Consider the following 10,468-nt stretch of genomic DNA (forward strand, 5'->3'; position numbering starts at 1 on the left):
TTTATTCCGTAATCTAAATCATTTTCTGTCTTTATCAAATGCTAAACCCCTTACATACCTGAGTCTCTATGGATTCTCTTTTTTTTTTTTTTTTTTTTTTTTTTTTTTGAGACGGAGTCTCGCTCTGTCTCCCAGGCTGGAGTGCAGTGGCGCCATATCGGGTCACCGCAAGCTCCGCCTCCCGGGTTCCCGCCATTCTCCTGCCTCAGCCTCCGGAGTAGCTGGGACTACAGGCGCCTGCCACCACGCCCGGCTAATTTTTTGTATTTTAGTAGAGACAGGGTTTCACCGTGTTAGCCAGGATGGTCTCGATATCCTGACCTCGTGATCCGCCCGCCTTGGCCTCCCAAAGTGCTGGGATTACAGGCGTGAGCCACCGCGCCTGGCCTGGATTCTCTATTTTGACTCATTGATCTATTTTTTTATTCCTATATTCATACTCACTGTTTTAGTTGAAATTACAATGTATTTATAGATAAATTAGAAGGAATTGATGTATTTTTATGACATTAATCCTTAGTTCTGGGAGCATGGTGTATCTCTTAATTAGATCATCTTTGTCTTTCAGTAGTATTTTCTTTATATAGGCCTTGCATGTATCTAATTTAGTTTGAATATTGTATTTCTACATATTTAATGATGTTTTTTCCTTTAGAGATATTTTCTCCCATTAAACTTTCCAGTTGACTATTACTGGGATGTAGGAAAGATAGTGAATTTTGCATATTTATCTTTGGCCATCTTTCTAAGCTCTCTTAGTTCTAAGAGTTTTTTATTCTTTTGTAGCTTAATAGTATTCCTCACCAACACTTATATCTTTCTTTTCCTTGTCTTATAAGACTAGGTAGAACTCCACAGTAATGTAGACGAATGGCAGTGAGAGTTGTTATCTTTGTTTTGTTGCCGACTTTAATGAGAGCAACATTAAAGTCATTAAAACATTGAAACTCTTGTTTTTACCTTTAATTTTGATATTGGTTTCTGGTAAGTGTTCTTTATAATTTAAAGAAGCTGATTTCTGCTTCCGCATGTTTATATCAGAAATGTTGAGCTTTATTAACTACGTTTATCAAGACAAAGTATTCTAATGTTGAGCATTCCTAGAATAAACCCTATTTGTACACGGTATCTTATTCTTCTCATATACCCTTGATTTCAATTAGTAATGTTTTGTTTTTGAATGTTACATCTCGGCCGGGCACAGTGGCTCACACGTGCAATCCCAGCAGTTTGGGAGGCCAAGGTGGGTGGATCGTTTGAGTCAGGAGTTTGAGACCAGCCTGGACAACATGGCGAAATCCCATCTCTACAAAAAAAAAAAAAAAAAAATACAAAAATTAGCCAGGCTGTGGTGGCGCGTGCCTGTAGTTGCAGCTGCTCGGGAGCTGAGGTGGGAGGATTGCCTCAGTCCAGGAGGTTTGAGGCTGTAGTGAGCTAAGATCGTGCCACTGCTCTCCAGCCTGGGTGACAGAGCAAGACACTGTCTCAATCAACCAATTAATTAGTCAATAAATTTTACATCTCACTTCATAAGTCAAATTGGTTTATCATCATATTATTCCCTATTCTATCTGTATATTTTATAGCTACATTATGCTAGCTTTATAAAATAAACTTAAAACATTCTGCCTTTTTCTAAGCTCCAGAACAGTTTAAATAAATGGATTGTCTGTTCCTTGATGGTTAAGTAAAATTCAGTTATAAATCCGTCTGGGCCTGATGCATTTAAGCATTTTGTTGGTTGGGGCAGTGGGGGTGCTGGGAATCTGTGAACTTCTACATGTGTTTCTGGGTTGACTCACCTTTTTAGATTTTGTACTGCTTTTCTAGCTTTAACAATTAATTGACATAAAATATATATGGTATTCTCTTATTTTTTAAATCTTTTTATCTTTTAAAAAATCTTTTCATATTCCTAATGTTGTATATTTGTGTTTTCTCTTTTTTTCTCATATTCAGTCTTGCTAGAGAAGCTTGTCTATTTTATCAGTCTTTTCGGAGCATTACTTTATTTATTCTATAATTTTTGTTTTCTGTCTCATTTTGCTTTCAGATTCATAAATACCTACTTTTATCTTTATTAATTTTTTCTTCTGTCTGTGGAATTTATTTTACTGTCTTTTTCTAGGTTCTAGAATTATTAGATGCTTAGATTTTCCTAATATTTTTCAAAATTGCAAAGTCAACATAAAGCTGTTATAGAAAATTTGTAAAGTATAAAAGTCATAAAGCAGGAAAGAAGACACTCATTTTCCTACTGCTTTTTCACTTGTTACTTTTCAGTGTTTAATATGTATTTTAACATTTTATTAGATATATAATGTCCTTTATTAGATATATAATAATGTCCTTTGCTGTTACCAATTAACATGTCATTTTTGTGCCTGTCTATGAGGCCTTCTTTTTATTTTTTGAGACAGGATCTGGCTTTGTTGCCCAGGCTGGACTGGACCTTGTGATCTTCCCACCTCGGCCTCCCGAGTAGTCAGGACTGCACGAGTTCACTGCAATGTCTGCTAAAGCTTTATGACTGTAGAATATGCCTTCTTCTATGATGAAACATAACTTACTGAACCCTTCTCCTAATGTTTAGCATTAACATTGTTTCCAATTTTTTACAATTGTAAATTGTGCTGCAAAGAACATCTTTGTGACTGCATCTTGGTCAGTATGTCAGATTACTTCTTCGGATAAATTGCTGGAAATAGGTCATAGGATATGGGTATTCTTAAGATTCTAGAAACATACTGCCAAATTGCTTTCCAGAAAGATTAGACCGCTTTAACATTCTCAATCAGTAGGATGATTTTCTCCCTACCACATCCTCACCAGCATTGAGTATCGTGATTTTCTTTCATCTTTGCAGATTAGCCATTTAAACTGTGTAGCATTCCAGGAAACCAAAAGTTAAGTTTGTGCAAATACACCTGCATGTGACTAACCTATGGCATGTTTGTAATGTATCTAGCTTTCTTCCCACTACCCAGCACGTTCCCAGACCGCCTTCCTTGCTATCCACTCATCAGTTGCTTTAAGGAATGCAAAAATACTTCAGAAATAAACATTCCCAAAGCAAGCACAAGTGACTTTATTCTCCCTCCATGGTAGGTTGCTTAGATGATGAAAATAATTACAAAACTGGGTGGGTAGACCAAAAGGTTACCAGTGGGCTTCAAAACAGCCTGTCTAACCTATACCTATGAAAGGCAGATTCTGGCCTGTTGTGCTCAACACTGAAAACGAATCTTGGGTCCTCGAGGGCTGGACCTCTGAAACCTTCAATCTAATTGAGTCTCTCAATTTCTAATGGAACGATAATGAAATAAGAGAGACAGCAGAATCTTAGCCTTATAGCCAGTCATGGCAGGACATCTCTTAGGTCCGTATGCTTATTTATGATCTACTAAAATATACCCACTGTACCCTACCCCAAGAAGTAGTCAACTTCATTTGGTTGCAACTCTGGAGAGCTCATTCATTCCCACCATTAACCAGATGTATACCTTAGGCAAATCACTTATCTTTCCTGGGCATCAGTTTCCATATCTGTAAAACAAAGTAATTGGACTAAGGATTTTAGAGATCCTGTCTACCTTTAAAATTATATGGTTTTATAAAACTGTTATAGGAGACATAACTGAAGCCTATAAAACCGTGAAAACTGTTTCTAAGAATATAGACTTGTTCCCTAAATTCCAGGTTATTAATAAGGCTTTGTCTCTTGAAGAAATGGTACAAAATGTTCTAAAATATCATACAGTGGGAAATAATTTGTGAGTCATTTTTTTGAGGAGTTCATTCAGGCTTTAAGTGAGCTTCAAGAGTAGTTGTTATTTATATTTAATTATTCGTTAAGGGAAATCAAGGACATTTATGGGCTATTGCTAATCTTTTTAAAATGACAGCATAGACAATTCTTATGGCATTCACCTCCAAATCTTTGGTGACACTGTCAAAAATAATGAATTATTAGTCTGTCCCACTCTGACATTTTTTAGTCTCATTGCTCCAGTAAACCAGACACTAAGTATATAATTATGTTGTTTTTTAAGGAAAGTCAACATTCTGTTTATCGTAACCTGAATTTGCACAATCCAGTTTCTGAAGTTTCTTGTGTTTTGAGGTTCCCAAGCTTCTCCAAACCAATACTCCTTTTGAGATTTCAAGAGACAGCACCCTGTGAAATGTTCATCAGAAACACACTATGATCTCCTGTTTCCACACAGGGTTGGGGCGTGAGACACATCACATTTGTGGACAATGCCAAGATCTCCTACTCCAATCCTGTGAGGCAACCTCTCTATGAGTTTGAAGATTGCCTAGTGGGTGGTAAGCCCAAGGCTCTGGCTGCAGCAGACCGGCTCCAGAAAATATTCCCCGGTGTGGTATGTTGATGCTTTTGCAGAGGTTTTCTGTTATATCTATAAATGTTTAAGTCTTGGGAAATGAGGCCCTTGTGGCATTGAAGAAAGAGAATCAGACATCTGTCACTTTCTACCAGCCACTCACCATGTGGCTCAGCCTCTGTTTCCTCATCTGAGAGAGGGATAAAAAAACATAACCTGCAATCCCAGTGTGTCTGGAGTTGGTTCCTTCTGGTGGGTTCTTGGTCTTGCTGACTTCAAGAATGAAGTTGCAGACTTTCACGGTGAGTGTTACAGCTCTTAAAGATGGTGTGTCTGGAATTTGTACCTTCAAATGTGTCCTGAGTTTCTTCCTTCCGGTGGGTTTGTGGGGTTCCTTCTGGTGGGTTCTTGGTCTTACTGACTTCAAGAATGAAGCTGCGGACCTTTGCGGTGAGTGTTACAGCTCCTGAAGATGGTATGTCTGGAGTTTGTTCCTTCAGATGTGTCTGGAGTTTCTTCCTTCTGGTGGGTTCTTGGTCTCACTGACTTCAAGAATAAAGCCGCAGACTTTCGCGGCGAGTGTTATAGCTCTTAAAGGTGGTGCAGACCCAAAGGGTGAGCAGCAGCAAGATTTATTGTGAAGAGTGAAAGAACAAAGCTTCCACAGCGTGGAAGGGGACCCGAGCAGGTTGCCACTGCTGGCTGGGGTGGCCAGCTTTTATTCCCTTATTTGTCCCAGCCCATGTCATGCTGATTGTTCCGTTTTACAGAGTGCTGATTGGTCCGTTTCACGGAGTGCTGATTGATGTGTTTACAAACCTTTAGCTAGACACAGAGCACTGACTGGTGTGTTTTTACAGAGTGCTGATTGGTGGGTTTACAATCCTTTAGACACAGAGCGCTGATTGGTGTGTTTTTACAGAGTGCTGATGGGTGTGTTTACAATCCTCTAGCTAGACACAGAGTGCTAATTGGTGCGTTTTACATTCCTTGCTACAGAGTGCTGGTTGGTGCATTTGATATTCCTCTTGTAAGACAGAAAAGTTCTCCAAGTCCCCCATCTGACCCAGGAAGTCCAGCTGGCTTCACCTCTTACTTTCAAATCTCATTTTCCTACAGAAGAATTCCATAACTTCCCAAACTAAATTACAGATCCCTGTCACACCTTCTCATAGCACATTACATTTTAGTAGCATTTATGGTAATTAGTAACTACACATTTATTTTATGATAATTTGTTTGTTTGTTTGTTTGTTTGAGACGGAGTCTCGCTCTGTCGCCCGGGCTGGAGTGCAGTGGCCGGATCTCAGCTCACTGCAAGCTCCGCCTCCCGGGTTTACGCCATTCTCCTGCCTCAGCCTCCCGAGTAGCTGGGACTACAGGCGCCCNNNTGCTGATTGGTGCATTTTACAGAGTGCTGATTGGTGCATTTACAATCCTCTAGCTAGACAGAAAAGTTCTCCAAGTCCCCATTCGACCCAGGAAGTCCAGCTGGTTTCACCTCTCACCAGCACTTTGGGAGGCTAAGGCAGGAGGCTCACTTGAGTCCAGGAGTTTGAGACCAGCCTGGGCAACATAGTGAGACCCCATCTCTGTAAAATACAATTAGCCAGGTGTGGTGGTGGTGTGCACCTGTAGTCCCAGTTACGCTGGTGGCTGAAACAAAAGGATTGCTTAAGCCTGGGAGGTCAAGGCTGCAGTGAGCTGTGATCATGCCATTGCACTCAAGCCTAGGTGACAAAGCGAAACCCTGTCTAAATAATATAATAATAATAATTAATCTTTCTCACATATTCTTGTGAAAATGAAATGAGGAATGTCTGAAGAAATGGTTTGTAAGTTGCAAAGCATTATGAGTTTAAGTTGAGGAATTTAGGAGTGTATATATTTTTATATCCTGCCTGGTTCCAAAGAGATTTGCAGTGGCTCAGATCTAAGATACTATTTTTCCTCTATCACCAAAATACTTGGTAGTTACTTAGTACAGATTTATGAAATTAAATTGAATGCAACTCTTCATGTAGAAGAAAGATTGGGCTGAAAGTTTAGCTTTTGCTCTAGCTGCTTCTGGTTTTGAGTTATATCATTAGAAATACCAGATAACAAGAGAAAAGTCATTCAGCTCCTTTCATTTAAAATCTTGACAGTTTTCTTTTTTTAAGGTCAACCAGCAAACGATATTCTGCCTCTTGAATACTTAATTTATCTGACAGGAGTTAGATTAGGTGTCTCCAAAGCATTTGTTCATACTTAAAGTGCCAGAAGAGGTTGTCAGTCCTAACCAAAAAGAAAAAAAAAGCCCATTTTCTCAAAGTTTCTCTCTTTAGTCACTTTGTATTAGATTCATCCATTTTAAAAATCTTTGCTTTAGAAGCATTGTTAATGTTTTCATCCATTTCACTAGAGTCCCTGAGGAACATCATTTATTGGGTTTAACAGTATTGATTCACCACCCGCTATGTAGCCAGCTATGTGCTAGATGCTGAAAAAAATAAGTTGCAACCCTGTCATTGAGGAGCCATATTAGTTAGATTTCTGCTGGGACAATATTGCATATCACGCAATCCCAAAATCTCAGTGGCTTACAATTGCAAACATTTATTTCCTGTTCATGGATGTGCAGGTTGGCTGTGGTTCAGCTGTGTCACTAGGCTGAACTTACTCAATAAGCCACATAACTTGGAGTCAGGTTCCAGTCCATTGTATTTGTTATTTTCAAAATCTAGGCTAAAGGAGGAATAGTCATTTGTGTCCTACTCTTCCTACAGTAGAAGGTTTAAGCTTAAAAGGGTTGGTAATTATTATGCCTTAAAGTCTTAGCTCAACAATGGTACAGTGTGATGTATTCCATTTCTGTTACCAAAGCAAGTCACAGGATCAAGCCCAAAGTCATTGACATTAGTCAATGTACTCCTCCTAGTAGGAGGTCTTGCAAAGGTCACGTTGCAAAGAGTGAGGATATATAATTACTAGAGGGAGGAGGTGCCTAGTTGGGAAGAATAATCCAGTCTAGGCTGTGCAAGTGGCTGAAGCTTGTAAACCCAGCGCTTTGGGAGGCTGAAGTGGGAGGAGATCGCTTAAGGCCAGAAGTTCGAGACCAGCCTGGGCAACCTAGTGAGACCCTAGCACACACACACACACACACACACAAAGGAATAATCCAATCTATTATTGGAGAGTATTATGAACTCCCTTTAGGACCCAGACAGACCTGGCTTTGAACCTGAGCTCTGTCACTTATTAGATGCCTCAAATTTTTGTTTACCCAAATCCTAGTAATTGTCAGTGACACAATACAGTTCCCCCTTCCCACTGTTTATTTGTTTAGTTGTTCTATTACTTACTTGCATGTCAAGTAGCGTATTTAAGACCTACTATGTTCCAGGGACAGGGGAACTAGACAGACATGTGGAGCTTAAAGTCTAGTGGGGGATGGTGATTAACAAATACTTTCACAAATACTTATCATTGTAATACATGCGGGAAGCAGGAGCTCAGTTGCCATGAGAATGTATAACAGATAGACCTGACCTAGACGAGGGGTGGACTGGGAAGACTTTTGAGGAAACAAACCCCTGAAGGATGAGTGGGAGTTAGCTAGGTTGAGGGTAGTGGAGCTGTCTGTGCAAATGCCTGAGGTAGGATGAGCATGGTACTTTTGTGGAATTGGAAGAAAACCAGGGTGGCTGCAACATAGAAGTCAAAGAAGATGAGGAGGAAGAGAAGGCTGAGGTGGGAGCAAGGATCGCCATGCTGGGCCTGAGAGAGCAAGTCCAACTGTTCTTGGAAACAGCCCTCCGGCATCAAGCCTCTTCCTTCACACTTACATTGTGTTACTCTGTTTTCCTTGTTGGACTAGTAAGTCCCCCAGGCCAGGGTCCATGTCTTCTATACTTTTATTCTTCATGCCTTATAAATAATAGTAGATAATATATACAACCCATCGAAGTACTAGTATAATTCATCACATTCATGAAAAATACTTGTGAAACTATTTAACTTATTGGGTAGCCAGCCTTAAGGGGCTTTCCTTATATGCTTGATTTAGTACAGTTTCTTCATTCAACGGATACTTATTCATCACCTTCCTTCTACCAGGCTATGGAGAAAAGACTCAACCTAAGTGAACAAGACATGGTTCTGCCCTTATAGAACTTATATTTTATTGAATTATAATTGAAATACTAAATAAAAGGATAAGTAGACATTGCTCAGGAAATATAGAAGAGCAGGACCTGGACAGGTGTAGGGGGGCGGGGGCAGGGAAAGCCTTCTTAAGGAAGTGACATTTGGTCTGAGCTCTGAAGGAATTGATCAGAAGGGGTCTTGGGGAGGGAGGCAAGGACCAGAGAGTGGTGGGAAAGGCCAGGGACCAGGAGGAGCATTCCAGGGAAGAAAAGTGGACTTTTGAAGGTAAGAACTGTGTTAAATGCAGACTTCCTAGATATCTGGTTACCTGGAAAAGTTAGAAAGATTGGTTTTATTAATGCAAGATTATCTAATTTGGGCTATCCCTTACTTGTTATTGCAAGATTCTAATCTCAATGCTTGAAGTCGAGTGACATTTGACTTGGAAAAGAAAAAAATAATGGGTGATAGACCCTTTTAAAATGTTTAAATTTTGGGCTGGGCACAGTGACTGATGCCTGTAATCCCAGCACTTTGGGAGGCTGAGGTGAGCAGATCATGAGGTTAAGAGATCAAGATCATCCTGGCCAACACAACAGAGTTTAGTGAAACCCTGTCTCTACTAAAATACAAAATGAGCTGGGTGTGGTGGCACGCACCTGTAGTCCCAGCTACTCAGGAGGCTGAGGCAGGAGAATCATTTGAACCGGGAGGTGGAGGTTACAGTGAGCCGAGATCGCACCACTGCATTCCAGCCTGGTGACAGAGCGAGAGTCTGTCTCAAAAAAAAAAGAAAGAAAGAAAGAAAAGTTTAAATTTTGAAATAGTAAATTCATAGGAAGTGATTTGATTTGGATGTCCTCTGCAAATCTCATGTTGAATTGTGATCTTCACTGTTGGAGGTGGGGCTGGTGGGAGGTGTTTGGGTCATGGAGGTGGATCCCTCATGTATGGTTTGGTGCCCGCCCCACATTAATGAGTGAGTTCTCGATGTCTTAGTTCATGTGAGCAAGAGCTAGTTGTTTGAAAGAGCCTGGCATCTCTCCTGCTCCCTCCCTTGCCATGTGATGCACCTGCTCCCCTTTGCCTTTCACTATGAGTGGAAGCTTCCCTCATCAGAAGCAGATGCCAGCACTATACTTCTTGTACAACCTGGAGAACCACAAGCCAAATAAACCTCTTTTCATTTAATTGCCTCAAGTATTCCTTTATAGCAGTGTGAAATGGACTAACACAGGAAATGCAAAGAAGTGTACCAGGAGGTCATGAGCACCCTTCACCCTGCTTCTCCTGGCTGACAGAACTCAGGGACAGGGTGGTTTCACTGAATAGCTGGCCCGAAAACCTTAAACACTCCCTCAGAACTAGAGAGTTTGACTTTCGTTTTTTGCTCTAAAATATATTTATCCCAAACTAACTGTACTCTGGCCCCAGATCTTCCAGTATCTCAAATGTCCAGCTCATAAGAAACACTTGCATTTTATCTGTATGGTATTCTTTGACTAATTCCTTCTCTTCTACTCCAGGATATAGGTGTCACATTGGCCCTTTCCATGTGCCTTTAAAATGCTGTGATAAAATTATATGAAAAGAACTGCTCTGCTACAAATACCTGATCTTGGGGAAGAGTAACTTGAATAAGAAAACAACTGATCTTCTATAAATCAAATAGCTATTTGAGGCAATAAGATGTTGGATTATGAGACCAGGCACAGTTGCTCATGCCTGTAATCCTAGTGCTTTGGGAGGCTGAGGCAGGTGGATCATGAAGTCAAGAGATTGAGACCCATCCTGGCCAACAGAGTGAAACCCCGTCTCTACTAAAAATACAAAAATTAGCGGGGCATGGTGGCACACACCTGTAGTCTCAGCTACTCGGGAGGCTGAGGCAGGAGAATCGCTTGAATCCGGGAGTCAGAGGTTGCAGTGAGCTGAGACCACGCCACTGCACTCCAGCCTGGTGACAGAGCAAGACTCCGTCTCACAGGAAAAAA

The 10,468-nt window shown here is 40.6% G+C and overlaps 1 protein-coding gene across 1 annotated transcript in view; it reads left to right on the forward strand.

The window, feature by feature from the left end:
* The window catches only part of ATG7 (autophagy related 7), a 288,133-nt gene that overhangs the window by 74,782 nt on the left and 202,883 nt on the right, over window positions 1–10,468 (forward strand). Inside the window, exon 12 of the mRNA XM_017858252.1 lies at window positions 4,227–4,385. Coding sequence (XP_017713741.1) covers window positions 4,227–4,385 — 159 coding nt within the window. The remainder of the gene's footprint in view (window positions 1–4,226; window positions 4,386–10,468) is intronic.

This window comes from Rhinopithecus bieti, unplaced genomic scaffold (assembly GCF_001698545.2).
Source record: "Rhinopithecus bieti isolate Rb0 unplaced genomic scaffold, ASM169854v2 scaffold_48368, whole genome shotgun sequence".
Classification (NCBI taxonomy): domain Eukaryota; kingdom Metazoa; phylum Chordata; class Mammalia; order Primates; family Cercopithecidae; genus Rhinopithecus; species Rhinopithecus bieti.